This window comes from Mauremys reevesii, linkage group 16 (assembly GCF_016161935.1).
Source record: "Mauremys reevesii isolate NIE-2019 linkage group 16, ASM1616193v1, whole genome shotgun sequence".
Classification (NCBI taxonomy): domain Eukaryota; kingdom Metazoa; phylum Chordata; order Testudines; family Geoemydidae; genus Mauremys; species Mauremys reevesii.
Window position 1 is genome coordinate 27,646,683 of NC_052638.1, and position 23,781 is coordinate 27,670,463.

Sequence of the window (23,781 nt, forward strand, 5' to 3'; positions counted from 1 at the left end):
CTGTTAACACAATTGTTTTCTTAGGCAGAAAGCTATTTGCTCTTTACTGGATTGATACCTTATCTTCTAGAAGACTTTAAATATATTTGTACAACTGTACATGACTGCAAGCATGCCATGAAAGCAGTTTTTTAAAAAGGATTACTTACAGAGATTGGAATAATTGCTGCCTATTCCAATGTGGATGGAGCTTCCAGAGATGAGAGGAAGATGTAAGAAAAGAACTAAGGAGGGAAATAAAAAGAGTCCTTAATAGCAGTTTTGTCTCAGAGCCAGATGTCATTTGATGACACAAGTTGTTGCTAAAGTGCACCCACTCTCTAGTGACAGAGCTGTATATTTCAGATTGTGAATCTACAACAGATGCAGTTTGAGTGTGTAAATAAAATGAGTTGTTGCTTCGAATTTCCTAGGAATCAGTCTATTTTTAGGAAGTGCTATTATACAAGACTTTAGTGCCTCAAGGATTCCAAAAAGCCATGTTTAGACAACACTGTCATGCAAATAGACTAATTATTATTGTTAAGCATTTTGTCAATTACTGAAATGGGCACCTACACTGGCAAGGCAAAATAATGCTTTCCTAACTTGCTTACATAAACTAGCTGTGTGCCAAAGTGGGGCTGGAATAGTAAAATGTATCCTGGAATGTATACAAAATTTCCCACTATTTATTTTAAATATTAAACTACTTTAAAGACTTAAATTTAAATAAAATACAAGTGTACACTATATAGGCAACAAAATACACACACAAAAAAGTAGCCTAAATCATAAAAGATGTCTTCTTAAGAAGACAATTCAGTTTCTCTATTATTACACAGAAAACAAGCATAACTAGATTTAAAAAAAATTAACTGCTTTGCAGATTAAACTATATTAAGTATCTCCCTCCCTCTATCCTCAACTGCTAGCCCTCTCAAACTATTTTATAACTAGCATAGAAATATTTCTAATCTTGTCTCCTTAGCTAGAAAGAGAGAAAGACCCCACTCTGCATTTCTTGGGAAAGGCGCATCGCCCCTTCAATAAACGGAGCAGGGCCCCTCTGTCTAACACTTTTTGGCGGAGGGGGGGCGAGGAGATGAGTGTCTAACACATCTCAAAGTTCCCCCATCACCCCTCCACGCTGGTGCTGTCCCCTAATGAGGGGTGGGGGGCAGGAGGGAGGCGCCGCGCCGCGCCGCTTGCTCCCTCCCCGGTGTCGGCCGAAGAACGCCCCTGCCCGCCCGCCCTGGGGCTCCGGGCTGCCGCCCGCGCTGTGCCTAGGCGGGGCGGCGGGGCTGCGCGGGGAGTGACGGGTTCCCCCCGGGGGTGGCGATGCCCCTGCAGGGCGGTGACCCCCGTGGAGCGCTGGGGCGAGGGGCAGCCCAGGGCACCGCGCCCCCATCCCTTACCCGAGCACACACAGGCGGCCGCGCTCTCCATGCGCCTCGGCGACAGCTGGCGGGGCTCCCAGGCGGCTCATGGGCGGCGGAGCAGCAGCGGCGGCGGCGGCGGGGGAAGAGGCGAGCGCGGCTCCCAGGCGCTGACGCTCCCCGCCGCCTCCTCGGGTCGGGCGGGCTGGCGCAGCAGCGGGCGGCCCGGCAGGGACCAGGCGCCCATGGAGTCTGCGGGCGGGGGGCGGCGAGTGACCTCAGCCCGGCAGGGCCAGCAGGCGGCGGCGGCGGCGGGTCCTCCCAATGGCCGGGGCCATCGCTGTCATCCTCCCGGGGAACGGGGGGCGGTGCCAGCAGCGCGGGGTGCTCGCTGCCTGCCCGCCCGCGGAGCCCGGGATCCCGCACCGCGAGGGCAAGAGCAGCCGCGGCGCGGAGAGCGGAGCCCGGATCACCCCGCGCAGCGCTCGTCCTCCGGGAAGGTCGCACGGTACCGGAGGCGGAGTGCGGCGGGGACTTGCCCAGCGCCAGGCGGGGCGTGTAACAGCGAAGGGCTGGTCCGGCACCCAGGCTCTGCGCTGAGCATCCGCCCGCTAATCCTCAAAGGCGCCGGGGGTGCTGAGCGCCTCGCAGAGTTTGGCTCCATGATTTTGTATCTCTCCAACTAGCTTCCTCCGGCACCAGTGCTTGCTTTCTGTTCCCTCCCCCCGCTCATGAAACCCAGCCTTGGGCTAGGGGGTTACTGGCAGAACATTTCTTTTTAGGTGTGGGGAGGGGGGGGGGCGACACATCACTTCGCTCTCCATGTTTCCCCTTTTCGTCCCCTCCTGCTCTCACTGTCACTTTCGGGGAGAGGGTTGAAAAGGTTCTGCTTTGTTTGTAAATACTCCGTGATTTTCTTGCTCTGATAAGGTGCTGAACGCATGGTCAACCTGTGGAAATCGTTGCCAGGGGATGTAATTTGTGAAAGCCAAAGGTATAACTAGGTTAAAAAAAAGAACTAGAGAAATGGAGGATAGATCCATTAATAGCTGTTACCCAAGATAGTCAGGGGTGCAACCCCATGTTCCAGGTGTCCCTAAACCACCAGCTGCCAGAAGCTGGGACTGGGCAACACAGGATGATTATTGCACTCGATTATTGCTCTGTTCTGTTAATTCCCTCTGAAGCCTCTGGCACTGTCTGCTGTCAGAATACAGGCTACTGGGCTTAGATGGACCTTTGGTCTGACTTAATATGGCCATTCTTCTGTTCTTATTGACAACCCAGAAGCCTGAACAGTTTGAATCCAACCAGGGTCCACTCTGATAGGTGCTGTATAAATATAGGTGTAGACACTGGCCCTACTTTATTTATTATTGACTAAAAGTCAGCTAAAAGGGACAGAACTGTGGAAATAAGTAAACATCAAGGAGGGAAAGGAATTGTTTGGGTGGTGCAAGGGATTATGAGAGTAACTGGATTAAATTAAGAAAGAAGAAATTTAGGCTGAATATCAGCAAAAAACAAAACACTTTCTAATGGTGAGATCCATTGCAAGGCCGGCTTTGGGCCGATTCCCCCGAATTGAGCCCTGCGCCTAAGAGGGCCCCACGTCCGTGCCTAAGGCCACGTCTATACTTACCGTCGTCGGGCGGCAGGCGTTCGTTTTCGACTTCTTCGATTCGAACTCTGATCTATCTAGTGAAGGGCCGATTTTGAATAATAAGCGGTGGGTCTGATCTAGGCGATAGTTCGAACCCGGCGCTGAGTTTTTGTTTGAACGTAGTCCACCCGGCAGGAGAGGCGAGTCGACGACCTTGCCCGAGGAGGCCCGCGGTCGCGCGGGGGCGCCTGATTAGTTCGGGTAGATAGAATCCTTAGTTTCAGCTCCTTGTCGCTCACGCTGTACGTGGACCTAATTAGAATTAGGTGTAGTAGGCTAAGAGGTCCTCATGCCCTAAAGAAGAGCGGAAGTCCAGTCTTCGGCGGCACTTTGGCAGTGGGTCCTTCACTTGCTCTGGGTCTTCGGCAGCATTTCCGCGGCAGGTCCTTCAGTGCCATGGAAGACCCGGAGCGAGTGAAGGACCCACTGCCAAAGTGCCGCTGAAGACCCAGACCACCGCTGGGTATTCAAATCGGGCCCCACACTTCCTACAGCCGGTCCTGTCTATTGGATCATAGAAAAGTCTCCCAGGGCAAGCAGGGAAGCCCCAATACAAGAGACATTTAAAGTAATAAGTTCTAGAATATATACTGTAGTAAACACATCTGCTTTAGTAATTCTGTTTCCTGTTAACCTGTGTACATACCCAAGCCTGTGAACAATTATTGCTGTATATGTGATACTTGTTGAGCGTTCTACTCATGCGAGCAAGCAGCAATGAGAATTGACTAAGTTACCTAACCCTGAATGATGCCTTCCACCTCCTCCCACACTTTTGACTAGTTCTGTGGTTCTATGAACAACTTCCCTGATATTTCAACAACTTCTTTAGGCCCAGTGCTTGAGCTGTCTGAATTTCTCATTGGTTCCATGGTGATGTTCTTAGGATTCTCATGAAGTTTGCAAATGGTCCCAACTTTGGGAATTTTAAGATTTGTTTACCAGATGGGTAGCTTGCTGCTGCTCTAGGTTTCTTTTTACCTAAGTAGCCAATGATTTATTAAGCTTTGTTGAACTTCAGTTTGTCTCATGGCCTTTGGAAGTATATTTCATTCTCTATCATTGGTGACTTGTCTCGGTGACACTGTACATTTTGTGTAATTCCCAGAAACACTGGCTGTGAGATGCTGAAGAGCATCAACTCACTGATTTCCGTAGGTGGGAGAGGGCTGTCAGCACCACAGAGGACAGGGCCCCCTGAAAACAATCCTGTCTCTTCTGTATTGTGTTTATACAGTGCCTAGCACAATGAGGCCTCTAAGAGCTATTGTAATACACTTACATAATATTGTCAACAAATACCCCCATCCTAAAATTCACCCCTGAAAAGTCAGTTGCTAACTTGTAACATCTTCCTCAGTCTATGCTGTCTAGAGATTTGCATCCTGTCTTGGTAGAACAGGTACAAATTATGACTTGTGCTCATAAAAGGTATGTCTACACTCCAGCTCGGAGTGTGTCTCTGAGGCAAATGCTAACTCTGTTCAAGCAGTGTGGACATTGCAGCACAAGTTAGCCCCCCAAATACAAGCTTGCCTGACCCCCGGTTCCCAACTCAGGTTGCTAGCCCATGTCACAGTGTTCACACTGCGATTTTTAGTGCACTCGTTCAAGCGGACGTTCAGTGTGTGTCTCAAGCAGAGCTAGTGCATATTTTATCTACTCGGGCTGGGATACATGCTCCCAGCTGCCATGTATACAAATCCAAAGTGTCTTTCATTCAGATAGATCGCAAAGTGTTTCACAAATGACATGCCTTATATAGGAACTGCTTCACCTTCAAGTATAGCTACTTCAGGGGCAAAAATGAGTAGTTGTTTAACAGTGCACATCAAAAGTCTACAGCAGTTTAGGGTAAGATATTAATAATATTTTATCCACTTTAAACTCCAAGAGCAACTCTGGGTAGGTGGACTTTATGCCAGTTTTGGTGATGTACCCCTGTTAACCAGGACATCAGCACTAGTGCTTTATCTTGCAGACAATGCTAACTCTAGCCAAGATTATTCAAAAGTACGAGACACAAATTTAGGTTTCTCAGTCCACGTTAGGCATTTAAATAAACTGCCAGATTTTTTTTAAAGTGCTGAGTATGCAGCTGCTCCCCTTGACTTCAGAGGGAAACTGCTCAGTGCTAAGTACTTCTGAAAAACAGATTGTCTAGCCTCAGGGCTCTGTCTTTGAAACTCTTTGGTCCCCTCTGTAATGAAAGCTGTGGATGCTCAGTGTTGTTTAGATGTCTCAGTTTATGCACCCAAGTTTGATCTAAGTCACTCCTCAAAAGCCTAAGGAATCAGTGTGTCATAGCCAGGATTGGAATTGTGGAGTTCCTGCTCCCCAAGTCTGCAGACCACTGTTACTTAGAAGAATTAATAGATTTGAGTGAAGGAGAAGCCATAGAAAATGTTGACTAGGATAGTTCCTTATTGAGCTGAATACTTTTTTTTTAAAAATCTGAACATCTATTTATGAAAGACCCTTTCCATTTGGCAGCATGTACTGTGACTTAGCACAGCTTTGTTTCTAGGTCAGACCATACAATATATAATATGACCCAATAAAATCTACTGTAGCATTTTCACAGCACACACATAACTTTCCTGCCAGTCAGTAACACTGACACTGTGCACACATTAAATGCTATAGATTTTGCTTATGGCTTCTGATCTCTTAACGATTAAGGAGATCATACAATACATTCTCCCACATTCCATTGTGTGTTTTTTCTGGGTCAGTCATGCACCTGAATGAAACCAGCACATACTGCTGAATTCAGGTCAGAATCTTATTTGCACACTTGGTGCAATAAATCAGCAATAATGTGCATCTCCTTGGCTATACTATGGGAACATTTATATTTAGTCAAATTCATATTTTTTTTCTTTTTTGTTTTGGCAAAACAGACTTTTAATTATAAAGAGAATCTCACAGAAGATCAATGAATCACACTCAGAGAACAGTTTGTTGTGTTGAACACTAAGTTTTCATACAGAGAGCGAGTGCAAGGACAAAAACATTGAGTTTCAGCTACCAAGGTTTGTTCATATTCAGACTAGCTTGTCTCGCTAATATCACAAAACAAGAAGCGTCTGTATTTCAAAAGAGGCTCTTTACCTTGTGATTTACATACTGTATCTCTATGTTATTTTCCTTCAGTCATGCCAGAAATGTGTTTTTCCTAATATTTTGAAATGTGGATCTTGACAGACTGTTGGAAACTCAAGATACATTCGCATTAGGATCACCATGATATTCTCTATGGATGGAATTGTGAAGGGTGACGTTGGCTGTGACTATTTCTCCTTGTATTAACAATGGGCATTCAGTGAGAAGCCCTTGCTGAAGACAGATAATTTTATTCCTGGATGATCTTACATTTTTCTTCTATCCAGGGACTTCATTGTGGTTAAGCCACACAATTAGTACAGATTATAGAACTGACAGGGATCTTCAACCACGTTACCACCTTCTGCAACTAAGAATTTCCATTAGATTGCTGTTGCTGAGTGCTGAATTGAAGCTGAAGAGTGGTGGCAATGTGGTGACTCATAGATGGGTGCATTTTGAAATGGCTGTCCATTTTTGGTAAGATAAAATTAATATTTTAACCATATCTCTAAGTGACTGATACCCCCCAGACATCTCTTAAACATTTTAAAAGTCAACATTTAAATAAAGTGCATCACATCATACTGTTACAGAAAAGGTGTTAATGAAATGTATGTTATTGACTTGTTGGGCCATAGTATGGGCCTTAGCTAAAATACTTCACCATATCAGATGTGAGCATGGTTGTTTGGGAGGACATAAGACTTACTTCTCTGGATGGAGAATCCCAGACCTTGTCTAGAATATCACCATTGATTTAGCACCAGCGAATCTTCGGCAGGGGTAGCATATACAGGCACTTTTGCTATCGTGTCATCTACCTGTCTTTTGAGCCTGGTCTACAATTGCATTCCTGTGATAGCTAGCACAGGTGCACCTAAGCTAGGTTAACAGTGGAAGAATGTTCCCGGTGTAGAGCAGCCCCAGACAATCTGGCTCCAGTAGGCATGGGTTAAAGTTGTACCTGTCTGAGAACTTCCATTGTGTTTCAGAGCAGCCCAACAAAGAGAGGGCAGGGGACAGGATTAACACACATGCCCATCTGGACTAACCCCTGCTCAGTACTGAGGAAAGGCACCTTGAAGTGAGGGAAGATGTGGCTTTGGACAGGGCGTTCCCAAGTCCAGGTGCAGGGACCAGAACTACAGGACAACATAGGAATAAAGAGACTGAGACATTTTTTACTAAGAACTGTGTGTCTTGTCTGCATTAAGGTTTCACAGTCTTGCAACTGTGGTTTAGCTGAACTGGTGTTGACTATGGTGTCACAGGATTGCTGGTCTTTGTGGATAAGCTAAGCCCAGTTCCCTTGCCCCTGGTCCAGGGGAACCCAATCCTGCCAATTAAAGAGGGCTGGGCTGCCACTAGGCAGTTGTAGGAGATTGACTGACTGAGACTCCCCAGGCTGTCCCCTAGGGAGGAAAGACCCACCCTAGAGCAGAGCTAGCTCCTGTGGTGATTCTCTGGAGCAGGGGGCCAGAGGCTCAGGGAAGCAGCCTTGTGCCTGTTGTTCTAGGAAGGGAGCTGTGCTGACAGAAACTGGGAAGCTGCCAGAAGCAGGAGTGCCAGAGACCCTTGGAGGGGGTGGCACTGAAGCCTGATACTGAGCAAGGAGTTAAAACTGTTTTTTCTGTTTGCTAACCTCTAAGAAAATAAACCTCCTTGCAAAAGACTGGGTGTGGCAGCACATGCTTTGGGGCCAGAGGGAAATATAGCTTGGTGACATAAAGTGAGATTCCAGCCCACTCCTAGAATAAGGGGGAGATCCACCTATTAGTGACATGACAGCAGCAGGTGGCTGCTATGCAGCAGCAGCCAGAGAAGCAACAGCAGACCCAGGCCCTGCTGATGCAGTCAATGGTGATGCATATCAACAAAAACAGCAGGAGACCCAGTTTCTTGTGCAACAGAGGTGGCAAGAAGTCCACTCCAAACAGAAGTGGATACAGAAACAGGCCGAACCACATCCGAACACAGTTGGTGATAGGACTGGGGGCTGGTTGGCTCTGGGCCTAGTGAGGCTCACACAGGAGGATGACCCTTAAGCCTTCTGCCAAACATTTAAAGATGGCAAAGGCAGTGGACTGGGAGGAGGTGACTTGGATAGCCTGCATGGGCAAGGTGCTGGCAGTTAACTGAGTGGTAAGTTATGAGCAGGTAAGCTCCTATCTGGTGCTGAAGGCAGCCGTCTCGGATTGATTAGAGTTGATTCCTGAGGTCTACAGACAGAGGTTTCGGGTAGAACCATTCCCTCGAGGGATATGACCACGGATAGTGGTCCAGAAATTATGTGACTCTGTGACGCTGTGGCTCTGCTTGGAGACTAGTTCAATGAATAAAGTCCTGTATCAGGTCATCTTGTAGTAGTTCCCGAAGGTTTTATGTTGGGGTGGGGGTACAGAGCTGGGTTAGGCATTCCCAGCCAGCCTCAGTGGGAGGAAGGTGTGAGGCAAGCTGAAGCCTGCTTTGAGGCTGAAGGAGACGAGCTGCTGGGGCAGTATGGTAAATGGTGAGTGCTCACCAGGGGATAACCCAGGGATGCTTTCAAGAGGGAAAGACCTTGAGTGGAGGTTCGGGATTGAAGAGTCCAACTGTGTGTTGGGGTGGTCAAGAGCCTGCCTTGGCCCATATCTCTAGGGCAGGGGTCGGCAACCTTTCAGAAGTGATGTGCCGAGTCTTCATTTATTCACTCTGAGTTAAGGTTTCATGTGCCAGTAATACATTTTAACATTTTTAGAAGGTCTCTTTCTATAAATCTATAATATATAACTAAACTATTGTTGTATGCAAAGTAAATAAGGTTTTAAAAATGATTAAGAAGCTTTATTTAAAATTAAATTAAAATGCAGAGCCCCCCGGACCAGTGGCCAGGACCCGGGAAGTGTGAGTGCCACTGAAAATCATGCCGTAGGTTGTCTACCCTGATCTAGGGCGAGACGAGGTGGGTTTCTCAGCCCTTGTATAACCAGGGCCTAAGACAGCAGGCCAGGATCAGGGGGATCCAGGGCTGACAAGGAAAGGAAGTAAGAGGGCTAGAGGCTGGAGTAAGGATAGGAGAGGAAGATTGCGACCTTCCCAGAGGACTGAGGGATCAACTTAGAAAGTGCCAACAAGAGTTGGACAATGCAAACATGTCATGGGGGAAAGCCATCAACCAACTGGTCAGATTAGAACAAGAGTTAGCCCAGGGTCACATGTGGGCCAGAGGGGCAGAGGAAACAAAGCTTGGGCCTGCAGGAAGAATTGTCCTACGCCCAGATAAAGAAAACTGAACAGGATACCATACTGACCCAGACTGAGTCCCAGGCCAGCAGGGTACCATACACCAGATAGAGTCCTGGACTTGGTGGGACATCATGGGGACCCAAATTCAATCCCAAACCCTGCAGCATGCAGTGGGGACCCACACAGAATCCCGAATTCAACAGTGTACCTTGGAAATATAGGCTGAACTATCCATCAAACAAACTAGCTGGGGACTCAGACAGGACCCCTCCAACAAGTAGAGGCCCAAATAGGGGGGCAGAGTGGGAAACAGGGCTTCAGTTCAGGGAAAGAGACAGGAGGGGAGTCATAAAACAATTCCATGCTAAGAGCCCACAAGTTTACAGAATGACTGGAGTCAACAGAGAGTGAATTACAGTGCCTCAAGTTTGAGAAAGAACAACTTGTAGAATCTTGCAGATTTCCTTTTCCATCCAAGAATATTGAAGGAACTGGCACATGTATGCAAAGTCTTGGAACAAATTTTGAAAGTGAAAGCAGTTGAGAACATAGAGGTGAATGGTAATTGGGATAAAATACTACATGGTTTTACAAAAAGTAGATCATGCCAGACCAACCTGACCTCCTTCTTTGAGAAGATGATTGTTTTTTGTTTGTTTGTTTCTTTAGACAAAGGAAATGCAGTAGATCTAATCTACCTGGATTTCAGTAATGCATGCCATACACTTCCCCATGGCAAATTATTAGTTAAATTGGAGAAGATGGGGCATAATATCAAAATTGAAAGGTATATAAAGCACTGGTTAAAGGGGAGACTACAATGGATCATTCTGAAAGGTGAACTGTCATGCTGGAGGGAGGTTACTAGTGGAGTTCCTCCGGGATTGTTCTTGGGGCCAATCTTACTTAAAATTTTTGTTATTGACCTTAGCACAAAAAGTGGTAGCATGCTAATAAAATTTGAAGATGACACAAAGTTGGGAGGTATTGCCAACACAAAGGAGGACCGGAATATCATACAAGATGATCTGGATGACCTTGTAAATTCAAGTAATAGATATGAGATGAAATTTAAAAGTGCAACATGCAAGGTCAGGCACTTAGGGACTAACAAGAAGAAATGTTGGTATAAATTGGAAATGACAGGAGGAAAAAGACCTGGATGTATTGATTGATCACAGGATAACTATGAGTCGCCAGTGTGATTAGCTGTGAAAAAGGCTAATGCAATCCTAGCATGCATCAGGCGAGGTGTTTCCAGTAGAGACAGGGAAGTATCAGTACCATTATACAAGGCACAGGCGAGACCTAATCTGGAATACTGTGTGCAACTCTGGTCTCCCAGGTTTAAGAAAGATGAATTAAAATTGGACTAGGTAAAGAGAATGGCTACTAGATGATCTGAGGGATAGAAAACCCACCTTACGAGAGGAGACTTAAAGAGCTTGGCTTATTTAGCCCTAACCAAAAGAAGGTTGAGCGAGATATGATTGCTCTATATAAACACCTTTAGAGGGAGGAAGAAATAACTTAAATACCAGAGAGGGAGAAGAGCTAAATGTCAATGTGGACAGAAGAACAAATGGATTATACACTGGCCATTTTAGGCTTAAAATTAGACAAAGGTTTATAACTACAGTAACTCCTCACTTAAAGTCATCCCGGTTAACATTGTTTCATTGTTAAGTTGCTGATCAATTAGGGAACATGCTCATTTAAAGTTGCACAATGCTCCCTTCTAACATCGTTTGGCAGCCGCCTGCTTTGTCCACTGCTTGCAGGAAGAGCAGCCCGTTGCAGCTAGCTGGTGGGAGCTTGGAACCAGGGTGGACCAGCAGCCCCCCCCATCAGCTCCCCGCTCCCCTAAGTTCCCTGTGCGGCAGCTGCCCAGCAGGCTCTCAATTGCCAGGAAGTTCAGGTGTCCCTCCCCGCACTGTCATGTGCTGCTCCTGCCCTCTGCCTTGGAGCTGCTCCCGGGAGCCTCCTGCTTGCTGTGTCAGGGTGTCCCCCTGCCCCCCCTTATCCCTTCTCCATATAGAGCAGGGGGGAGATACAACAGGGCTCAGGACGGAGAGAGTTGGCCACAGCTGCTATCTCAACTTCCTGATCTTTTTAAAGGCAATGTACTTAGAATGTGGTGTCAGCGTACTTAAAGGGTCAACACACATCTTCCTCTCCCACACACAGGGAGTGTATCTCTGTCTGCCATGCTGTCTCCCCTCCTTCCATTAGTGCTGCCTTGTAGAGTGTGAGGCTACATTAACAACAATATGTTAACATTGAGGGCTTAGCCCAGTGCTAGTTCATCATTTAGCAGCAAGGCATTCCCTGGGAAATATCCCACTCTCTTCCACCCTCTGACTTCACCACCTCAACCAAGCTTCACAATCATTGCTGTGTACAGTATTAAATTGTTTGTTTAAAACTTATACTCTGTGTGTGTGTGTGTGTGTGTATATATTTATAGTTTTTTGTCTGGTGAAAAAAATTTCCCTGGAACCTAACCCCCTCCCCATTTACATTAATTCTTATGGGGAAATTGGATTTGCTTAACATCATTTCACTTAAAATTACATTTTTCAGGAACATAATTACAACGTTAAGCGAGGAGTTACTGTATCAGAGGAGTGAAGTTCTGGAATAGCCTTCTAAGAGGAGCAGTGGAGGCAAAAAACCTAACTGGCTTCAAGAGTGAGCGTGATAAGTTTATGCAGGGGTTCTCAAACTGGGGGTTATGACCTCTCAGGGGGTTGTGAGCTGTCTGCCTCCAATCCAAATCCCACTTTGCTTCCAGCATTTATAATGGTGTTAAATATATAAAAAAGTGTTTTTAATTCATAGGCTTGCTATGTGAAAGGGGTCACTAATACAAAAGTTTGAGAATCGCTGAGTTTATGGAAGGGATGGAATGATGAGACTGCCTACAATGGCATGTAGCCAATTTGCAACTGCTAGCAACAAATATACAGGAGGATAATTAAACCCTTAGTTCAGGTTTAAATTACCTAAGACTTTGGTAGAAGATGGACTATTCCCGCCCCTTCTCTTTTAAGTAAACATTTTTCACACACATGTAGCTTACCTTGTTAGATATCAATGTTATCACTATGACAATATAGTATCTGACATGTCAATATTTGCTTTACAAACACTGGGGTCAGTTCTGCTCTCATTCGAGTCACTGGGATATTTGCTATAAACTTCAGTGGAAGCAGGAGCAGATCCTTGGTGACTTAAATTTCCACATGTGTTACAATGCACAAATCAACTCCTATTTGCCTTACTCATTGAGTAGTTCCATTGACTTCAGTGGGTCTGCTTGTGTGAATAGAGTGATCAGGATTTGTCTCATGTGAGAAGAATACCATGTGTGTGAAGGATGTTGTCTTCAATGGGAGCAGAATCAGGCTGAGATTTTACCTGAATTTTCTGGCTTTTAAAAGTTTAGCCTAAGTTAATAGCATGCTTGTGATATAATTTTCTGTGTTCGGAGGAACGCATGTGGTGCTGTATTTCCTTTAGCTATGTTCTCCTTTTAGTTTTCCCCTCCCCTCTCTTTCCATGTTTTTAATGCCGTCTTTTAAATAGAAGTAACTTGGAACAGTGAATCTATTTCCATTTTGAGATCTGTTGTAAAATGGATCAAGATTTCCTAAAGAATTGTGACAAAATGTTAGCTTTTTTAATTGTACTGTTTGGGGTTCTCTAGAACACACTTCCGAGAAATCTCAGGATGAAAATAGTCTTCAGTGATCAATACAATTTCAGCTGTTATGCTGGCAATTTTCAAGCAATGGGTTTGAATGCAATTAAAGAGACATGAATTCCCAGCATGATAAGGATCTACTGAGTTTGAACATATACTGTAGAATTATTAATAAGAGAACTGCACCTGTTTTTCTTGAGTGGATAAGGTTTTAAAAACATGTTGTATAGATCAGTATATATAAATTTTCAACCAACATGTAGGACATGTGAAATTAATATGCTTATAGATTTAAAAATTAGTTGCTAGAAATATTTTCCCAGATAATGTAGATCTTCTTCAGGCTCAAGTTATCCAGAGAAGAAAAATATATTTTACAAAAAATTCATAATCTAGCTAAATATACCAATAAAAAGCTATTTTAAAGTAATACTAGGGCCCAAATTCTGAGTAGTAACTGAAGTAAGGAAACACAGAATTAATACTGAAATTGTTCTTACATTAGTTCAGAAGACTGGATTATTAGAACAATCCTCTACAAGAATCTCAAACCATGCCAGAACCTCCAAAGTCTAATACAGTCTTCCCTCTCTTCTAAAACCTGTCTGATTCTTTTCCTTCTAAACTTTGTAAAAACAAAAATTGTCCCTAACTAAGGATCAAGAACCAAATTCAGTTTGCTGCTCACTAACTTTATGTATTCTTCTCAGGGGGACAGTCACATACACTGCAATCCTCTTTCTGTGCACGTTTCCTCTTGAAGACACTTGCTTGTAGTTTTGTCTCTCTTTCTTTTGGATTTCCTTGTGCCAGCCTGGCAGTAGGATATTAAGGGCAAAATTTTATCTCAGTTTTATCTCCTTTTCCTGTCATTCTTTGACTCCTTAATTAAATTTACAGTTAATTATACATGTTATTTTGTGGTGACCTTTACAGGAGCTGCCTGGCAATAATGCAGATTCTCAGTCTCTTTTAATCACTCCTTATATAAGTTAACCACAAGTTCTAGTGAGGCTCTGGCACATAGAAATGAGAGGCAGAAAATGGTCAGCAAATAAATAATAAACAGTATATGTCTAAAGCACACCTGTGAAGGATCTGCATTCTGGAATACTCTGAATGTCATGCACTGTGTTCTATGTAAGAAATTGATTATGATCCTATGTATCTTTCATCCCTAAATACCTGAAGTATTTTACAGATGATGGGCCAATATTAAGCTGCCCATTTTTTAATAGGGCATCCAAATCCTGTATGATGTGGATGTTCAGCTCTGCACTTAAGTGAATAGAGCAGCCGTGTTTATCACAAAGGGCTGATATGATTGTCCAAATGCAGGATGTGGATGTCCTCTGATGGTGACCATATTTGAGAATTGGTATCTGTAGGTACAGGGGCCACTTCACCCACAGCTAGAATTCATCCATCCCTAAGGCAGAACACAACAGACATTCTGTATCAGAAACAACACAACACAAGAACTTCTAGGGGGTAAAATGAAGAGAAAGGGGAAACCCAAAACTGGGAAATACTTGGTTCTGAACCCCTTTTACAATTGTTCTTCACTGCAGCCTGTTGTGAAGATTCTGGGTTTTATGCTGCATTTCTGTGCAGGTGGATGTTGAGGTAACACAGTTATCTATTACAAGCAATCTTTTAAAAGAGGCTTTTGTTATAGAGCTTTCAAGAAGAATGCCTGGCACACTGATTGTTTGTGTAGACTTATGAGTCTAGGGTGAGTTTAATAAAACTCAAAAGGAAATAAGTACAAATGAGAAAAAGCAATTACAGCAAGGAGAGAAACAGCAACTTGATCCAAAATTGGTGGTATTCCTCCTACCAAAATTGTCCTGTGTCTTAATAGCACAAGTATATTGCACCTTAGTGAAAACCTATAAACCCCAGTACTCATTAAGTCTCTGGGTTTTACCATGAATACAACAGCTATTTAACTGATGTCATACCTAGAGTTTTCGTAGGGTACCTCACAGGAAATTAAGAGCCAGACAGGTGTTAAAGGAATCTTAGAATTTTCCATTGTGGTATGTTGAAGCTATTTCTCTCCAACTGATGTGTCATATTACAGCGGATTGTCCATATCAGACACTCATTCAAATTCTGTATCAGCAGCAACTGTTGATCATCAGATGGAGGATCTCCATATTTTGGCCTAATAGTATTAACTGTTTAACACTCTCCATTTTCAGGAGTTCATGATTACATACATGGTAATATTTCTGGTTGCAATGAAAATATTTTCAGAACAAAATGCTGGAAAAAACTTTCATATCCTTGTCAGCAGTTCCTCTGTATTTTTAAACTGGACTCCAAAAGATCCTTTCCAAGTAACATTTGTACTGTGTCAGGCAAGAAGTTGTAATTATGATGACATTGGCCTTTTCTGCCATGAAGCTTCCAGCCCTATGCTGCACTCCATTCTCTTCTTGCAGACTGTCCTGAAAGGAGAATTATTTTAGAACCTCGTGGGCAGCGGTGCTGGAACAATTTGTATAGTGGGGGTGCTGAGAGCCATTGAAACAATCTGTAAACCCTGGATATGATGGAAACTACTTCAAGCCAGGGGGTGTGGAAGCACACCCAGAAAGCCTAGTTCCAGCACCTATGATCATGGGTGGGTAAGCAGAAAGTGTTTTGAGGCTGCAGCACTGTATCGTCATAACAAGCTGCATTTCCCTCTTTCCCCCATTGACACATCTTCATTGTCACAATGGGACAGAGCAGGGTAGCTATTCCTGCTCCTTTCAGCCTGTACAAGTGCAACAGACAAGTCCTCCAGCAAAGGACAGAACAATTGCACATGCACAGCACAAAGCACTCCTTCCTCGCTGGAGCTTAGCACATCTCCCCCACAACACTCTTCTGGTTTGGGGAGACAGAGATTGGGATTCAAACCGTTGGATGCCATATTCTGCTGTGAGCCAAATTCATACAAGCCTTCTATGTCAGTGGGATTGCATAGGCATAAATGAGGACAGAACTAGGTCTTGTCAGCTGTATGCCCCAGTTTAGAGGAGGAATTGCTGAAAGAAGCAAAAATACTGACTGAAAAGAGTAAAAGATTCTGAGGTTGGGTGGTTCAAAGTTAGCCAGTGTGTCACTTCAAACTGCAATCCCTGAAAAATCAGACCATTAACCTCCATCAGCATTTCTTTGTATCCTGCTAGATTGACATCGTTTATGTGAGACCTGGTGCGGGGTTTAAAAAACATTGGATGGTTGAAGTGTCAGGTGAGTCCTTATGAGAATGTAATGTACTTTCCTGTTCTTAAGTACGTTTTAAATAACACTGACCTCTAGAAATGAACATGCAGTCAGATGATAAACCCAGCAGTTAATGTAAAATCTCAGGAGAGGAGAGAGGGTCACCGATACAAAAGAGAAGCACAGCAATAAATGACTAGGGAGAGATTGGGAACCAGGGCAGCTAAGTGGTTTATACAATTCATTTGTACAGAAATGTGAGGCAGGCTTTAGAGCACCAAAAAAAAAAAAAAGAGAGAGAGAAAAACAAATGCATCCTCAGGGCTATACAGTACAAAATGCTGTTAGAAGAAAGAGCCGGGGTTTAGAGGCAGATAAAACATTGTCTGTGGCAACTTTGACATGGTATTTAACGCAGTAGAGAGAGCAAACAACAACATGGCATGAACAAATAGAAGTCAGCTGAAATGCGATTCAAGGACTGGTAAGCGAGGACACATTTAAGAGCTCAGGTGCATGGAGTTTAATTAATCCCTGTTTTTGCTTTTTAACAAAGCCAGATATTCCTTAAAATAGAGGATGAAACCATAGAGAAGCAACCAGAATAACAGATAAAATTTGGCTACACTTACAAATTCCTTAAAATAGAGGATGAAACCATAGAGAAGCAACCAGAATAACAGATCTGTCATGGAAATATGTGAGTGAAAGCAGGTCGGAATTCTGTGGAAAGGGGGAAATTGAAACCTCAAAGAGGTGAATAAAACTACAAGAAGAAGCTGAGGAAACAACTGCTGAAAGGCCGTGTGAGCTAGTGACAAATAGTCTCAAATGAGGAAGGAACAGTGTAGGCTCCTTAGCACTTACAAGAAAAACATGCAAAACGTCTGTTAGTCTATAAGGTGCCACAGGATTCTTTGCTGCTTCTACAGAACCAGACTAACACGGCTATCCCTCTGATACTTAACCCTTAATCAGAAGCCCGAAGAATAGATAAAATGCTGTGAGCACTTTGTTCTGATCCATATCTCTGCAGCAGGAGCTCTTTTAAAGTCAATGAGAGTTTTTCCACTGACTTCATTTGGACCCAGCCCTGAAGCCATAGAGTGGGTTGTTAAACCAAAACTTGCTGGGGTCAGCCAAGAGGTCCACCAAGACTCTCAAACATAGGCCAAAGAAAGTAAAGAGCAAGTCGGTTTATTTGATACAACTGGGTTGTCTTCCTGAAAAGTAATTTTCCTGTTCTAGCTCATGCTTTGTCTTGTGTAAATCTTCAGATGGGTATGGTGGGGACTGTTCTGCTTTGGTTGTTCCAAAGTGCTGATCAGCAACTACATGTTATGAAAGAAACAGTTCTTAAAAAAATAGGACAGATTTAAGTGCACATCCTGATGACTCCTGCCAAATGTATCTTGTTTATGAGGGTGACCTCTCCAGTACATCACTTTGAGGCCAATTTGATTATTCTGTCGTAAGCAATAAAAGACATTACCATGAAACAACTGTGCATCATCAAATCTGTGCTTAATGGTACTTTCAAATGGATTAAGAGATGCAGTATGGAAAGCTGAAATTGAGATATTTACTTTGGTAATAAGTACATCCAATTGATATGAAATCTTATACATTTTACTGGTGACTGGTATACCTCAAAAGGGTTGTATCTGCAGTTCAATTTGGCTATGTATCCTGAAGAAAAACTGAAGTCCTAATTATTTGTGCTCAGTTAAAGATGCAATGGTTTTAACAAATGGAGTAGTGATAGTATCCTGGCCAAATTCCAACTCAGGAAATTGCATTCTACCTAACTAAATTCCTGATGCAGCTTCCTCTCCTTTTAAAAATCACGATTACATGTTGATGCTGGAAATAATTGGCCAGATCCTCAGCTGCTGTAATATCCACTGACTTCACTGTGCTGTATTTTATTCATGGTGGACCTGGCCCAGCATTACCAATGCCATTTCTGCAGTACATTGGATGTTCCCTGGAGATCTCACATCCAAATACCCACCAGACCTGATTCTATTTGATTGTGGCAATCTGACAAAAATCAGAGCCTGAGGTGGTGTGCTGTTTTCTGCAGACATAAGATGATTAGCTTCTTGTATATGAAATAATTGTTAGTCTAATTGGCTTCAGAAGGCTTTTCAAACTTTCAGCATCAATGTGGTGATGCTTTAATTTTTTTAAAGCTACCTCTCTCTGGGATTTCTAGCATTTGTGAAAGCTACAAGCACCATCAAGTCAATTGAATCCACCTGTCCTTTTGTCTGATGTGGAAACCATCAGGGAACTCTCCAAATCTGCCACACAGCAGTGGCAGCAGGTACAGTAAAAAACTGCTGCCATTTCAGGTGTCCATATTTTCACCTCCTGAATGTAAAGCTGTCATCCAATTCTAGCAGCATTGTTGTGATCTTTTGCTGACCTAGCCAGGGCCACTGTGATCTCTGGTCAGGATAAAGGGACCATTGAGATTCTAGCTTTTCATGTGTTTCTGTTCAGTGATATATCTCATCCCAACATTGGTCTCTTCCCAATAAACCCAGCTCTGCAGAGATGCTCAAAGAAAGCTAGCAGAGACTTGGAAAAAGTCCATGGGAAGTTACATGTTCTCTAAAGGGTCTCTGAGGCACCCAGAAAAATGTAACAATAGGTTAACCATTTTGATGGTAGACAGTACTGCATCAAAGAAATGTCTGGGTCTATTTACAAAGAATCTACAAAGTTCTGTTTCCATGGAGACAGTTGGAATAAAACGGGAGGCAGTTTCTTTGCTTGCAACTCCTAGCCTCCTTCCAACCAGAAATCTGCCCTGAAAGCTTGCTCTCTCTCTCCTGTCTCTCAGGGACACACTATAAATGATTCTCTTGCTGTCTGGTGCTTCTGCAGCTTTCTTTGCCTGGTTTCTGGCTGCTTCTTACTCAGACATACACAGCTCCATTAAATAATACCCAGCCCCTACATTCGCATGCAGACCCCAGGGAAAATCTTTCAGACTACATGGCTCAGCTTCTACTCCAGCCTTACCATGCCATGCTGGTCTTTGGCTTGGGCAATGGCTTCTATTGCTTCAGTTGTCACCAAACAGAGGCATTTAACTGCCTACCGGCTTCAGTGAGGTTTGTGAGTGCCCACAGATCAAACACACACTGCCTCGGAGACACCCAGCCTCTAGCATAACACTATATTATACAGCTGGAGGCCTCTTGCCTTTGGAGAGTTATTTGGTGATTGTTGTAGAATCTGCTTATCTGTGTTGTTCCTCAGCATTGCTACCCTGCCTTGGCTGCTACATGCAGGAATGTTCATCTGCTTAAAACTCTCTAGTTAATTCTGGCCTCTATTTTTCCATTACAGGTTACACACGTGTGGGGAAAAGGGTGTGTGGAGGGAACAAAACCAAAGCAAATGTTAGTATAAGCTTCTGATTTCAATGCCTGTTTGAAATTCCCCCCTCACAGTCTTCTCTGCAGCCAAAGTCCCACTCAAAAGGCCATTGCTTATGCTCAAATAAATTTGTTAGTCTCTAAGGTGCCAGAAGTACTCCTGTTCTTTTTGCAGATACAGACTAACACAGATGCTACTCTGAAACCTGCTTTATATAGGAGACCATTATACAAGTCACTTTCCCCCAACTCTTAAAGATGATCTGCAGAGGAAAATCACTGAATGTGTGACTTTTTTTAAAGCTCCAACAAGCAGCAAAGTTGAGTTAGACCTGCAAAGAACAGGTACGCTTCTGCAAGAAACCTGAGGTTAGCAGGGCTGGACTTACACCCTATGTGCCCCTAGGCACAGCATTTTCAGTGTCCCCCTTGCCTACAGCTGACCTTTGTGTTTTCCATAAAAAATGAAACTTTTAACCCACTTTTAACTTTTAGGTGCCCCTAGGCATGTGCCTAGTGTGTCTAATTGGAAATCTGGCCCTGGAGGTTAGGGGAAAGGACCTGGGTTATGTATTTGTTTTGTGGTGAATTGTTTTGATTTGGACAAATAAAACTTAACCCTGAGGAGAAAGGACTGAAATGTTGCTGCCGCTGGGAGTGTGATTTGTTCCCCGGGCTGGTGAGCTGACCTGGCATACAGTGCTTTATTGCACACAAATCAATGTAAATAAATTCAATAAGAAAATCTCACCATATGGAATTTACATGTAGTGTTCATAGATTCATTGACTTTACGGTCAGCAGGGACCATCATGATCATCTAGTCTGACCTCCTGCATATTGCAGATCACAAACCCTCACCTCTAGTTCATAGAATCATAGAATATCAGGGTTGGAAGGGACCTCAGGAGGTCATCTAGTCCAACCCCCTGCTCAAAGCAGGACCAATCGCCAACTAAATCAAAATTGTCTTGATTACTTTTCATTGACTCCTGTTAAGTTGTTATGGGTCCCACACAAGTTGACCAGTCTGTCAGTGTCACAAATTCCCAAATTTTGAAGCTCTCTAGTTTACAATTTGGGTTAAGATCTGGATTATTTACAAGGGAGAAACCCATACTTTTGCCAGTGGGTTTCACAAATATTTCACAGAGGAATGGTGAGACTCGGAAATCTTGGGTTCCTGCCCAGGTTCCATAGGAGAGTTTTTGCTAACAAGCACAGACTCTTCTGCTTGTTCCCTTGACCCTTGATCTCCCGCTGTGTCATCCACTGGATTCTCCGTGTCCAATGCCTGCCTCTTCCCCTCCAGCTTCCCAGCTGTTTTTCCCAGTCCCGTTTTCCTTACCTAGCCCATCTCAATTGCCACTCCTTGGGCTTCTCATTCCAGTCCCAGTCTCCTTGCCTAGCCAGTCTTAGTCTCCTTCTCCGGGCTTGCTGTCTGAGTCCCAATTTCCCCGCAAATCACTGTGTGTCTCCCCCTTCTCCAGCCACTCCCCATCTCCTTGCCCACCCAGCCCCAATTTCTCCCCCTCCCAGTTCCTCATCTGATCTGTCTGTCCTCTCCCACCACGCTGTTTCCCAGTCACTCTCACAAGGTTCCTCATCCAATCTCAGTCACTCCCACACACCTTCCATGCCTCCTTGTAGTTGATGGTACGCAAGGCTGAATGGCATCTCCCTCACTTTTCCATCACTGTAGGGGCTCAGCAGTGATTACCCAAGATGCAAAGTGAATTAAAAAAAAACCTGCCCAATTTTGAATCTTAGAATATCACCAACATCAAGTCCTAATTTAATTTTTGCTGGAGGACTTGGATGGCTGAGGTCACTTAAGGCAATTACCATTGTGGGTGTTCAGTACTTCTGAAAATCAGTTCCTAACTGTCTCAAGTTATGCACCCAAAAGTTATGCACCCAAAATGATGAATCCTTTTTATTATTATTATTTTATTTTATTTTATTTTAAATTAGATTCCAGAAGTTTGGCTGTTTGTTTGTGTCCACAAATCAAGTATTTGGATGTCTACATTGTCATTCCTGCCCAAGTTGTCTGTATGTAAAGTAAAAGTCTGGGTTATGCCCCATTTGCATCTGGCTTGTAGTGTGTTGTGTTTTTATGAAGAAATATTTCTAGAGCTCTCTGCCACTATTTGCAATGTAATCTGTCACTTAACAGGCAAGGTTCCTTCCAGTCAGTGTGGGGGGGCGGGCACAGGTTTGTATTGCGATTCTGTTGCCACTGCCATCTGCTGTTTTCCAGTTGTAACTTCTGCAACACAGTTTCAAGGATCACATTTAGCCCTGGCTTAAATGAATGACTCCCGGTGAAGTCCATAGCATTGTAGTCATTTATGCCAGGGCTGAATTTGGCCCCAAATAAGTCAGAAAAAGGCCTAGAAGGGCATTTTCTTATGCAACATATTGCTGCCTTTGTGTCTTTTAAAATTGTCTGACTGGCAAAAGCCAAGATTTTTATTACTTTTAGTACAAGGGAAGGTCCATATTGAGACCCAGATAACCTTGAAGTTTGTTGTTGGATCCAAAAAGAAGCTTTGTAGATTGGGCATTGCAGAGCCCCTACAGCCATGGGAAAGTAAGGGAGAAGCCATTCAGCCTTGTGTGCCATCAACACTGACAACAGATGATCTACCTGTAGATGGTGAGATTTTATTCATATCTATTTATTCTGAGTTGTATACAGTGAGGTAGTGAATACTGGTGGGCCAGTTCACTGGCCAGGGCATCAAATCACACTGCCACAAGCAGCAGGATTTCAGTTCCTTCTCCTCAGGGTTGAGATTTATTTCTCCAAATCAAAACAGAGCAGTGTAAGGCAAATGGATCAATCAGGTCCCTTCCCCCAGCTTGGGGTCTTCTGAAGCTCTTATTCTGAACTGGCTCCTTGTTGGCCTTTTATCTAAGGACCAGTTGGCCTGCATGCTATCACCCGATCTGTGGCCTCACTCATCTCCTGGGAGGTAGCTAATTTAGTCACAGGTGCAGCTAAGTCCACCTCCCTTAAAGTTCCAGCCCACCCTGTGACGGGCACCTATCTTGTGCTCTAGCCACTGCTTTAGTTTTGGGTGATTCTGTTTTCAATGAGTGGATCCCACAACAATCTCTCAAAGATCAAGAAAAACCCCTGTGACCCTACATCCCATATTCATTCTTATTACAATACGATTATGGCATAACTATGATGTATTTTATGCAAGATGGGTCATGTGAAATATCATTGAAAAGGTTATGTTTTACTGAATATGATTATCCTATTTGTATGCATGTATCATTTTGGTATTTGAAGTTAGGAGCATTGTCTATACATCTATTACAAATGTGTTTACACCTGGGGAATGCCCACTAGGCAGAATGCAATCACTCTAGATGGCTGGCTGGGAAGGGCCATTAGGGAGAACAATAGGTCTTAGAAGAAGCTAATCTCCTGCCGGGAGCCTTCCTGAGGACACTACAAATAGCATCTGAGTCATGGCTGCTGTGACCCTACAGGGACATGTGACTAAATCACCTGGTACTGGACTCCATCTTGGAATACCAGTGTTTTTCCACTGACAGGGCATGGGAAGCAAGCTGGGAGACAAAGAGTTCCTACCATATGCAAAAGCTATTTAAGGCAGGGGAGTGACATCATCGTGGTTCTTCACTGACTCTCTGCTCACAGGAGACTCTTGGAAACACCTGAGAAAGAAGGACTGGATTGGGGGAGAAGGGTTGGACCCAGGGACCCTAGAGGGATTTCTAGCCTGTGAAAGGAATACCTGGGGTTTTTAAGCTGCAAGCAAGGGCAGCTGGCCCGTTAAGAATTCCTGCAAGTGGCTTAAATCATCATTTAGAGTGAGAATTTGCTACTTATATCCAATCTCTTTAGTATATTAAGCTTAGATTGTGCTTTTGTTTATTTGCTAGGTAACTTGCTTTGATCTGTTTGCTATCCCTTATAATCACTTTATAATCATAACTGGGGGCAGAAAGTGTGTATATTCCTCTCCACATTGAGGGAGGGGGTGAATTTCATGAGCTTACGCTGTACAGTTCTCTGTGCAGCACAAGACAGTATAATTTTGGGTTTATCCTCCAGAGGGGGTG

General features: G+C 43.8%; 1 protein-coding gene and 1 long non-coding RNA gene across 3 annotated transcripts in view; one reads left to right on the forward strand and one right to left on the reverse strand.

Annotated features, from left to right (window-relative positions):
* Nucleotides 1-1,658, reverse strand: part of LOC120384288 (protein BEAN1-like) — a 98,825-nt gene extending 97,167 nt beyond the window's left edge. The window contains exons 1-2 of one of the 2 annotated variants that reach the window (XM_039502753.1): nucleotides 1,398-1,658; nucleotides 150-224 (exon numbers count right to left, since the gene is read on the reverse strand). In XM_039502753.1, the coding sequence (XP_039358687.1) occupies nucleotides 150-224; nucleotides 1,398-1,428 (106 nt within the window). In that variant the 5' untranslated portion in view covers nucleotides 1,429-1,658. The remainder of the gene's footprint in view (nucleotides 1-149; nucleotides 225-1,397) is intronic. The other variant, XM_039502754.1, reaches the window with a different exon arrangement.
* LOC120384291 overlaps nucleotides 1-23,781 on the forward strand; it is a 116,026-nt gene that overhangs the window by 29,492 nt on the left and 62,753 nt on the right. The window lies entirely within an intron of this gene.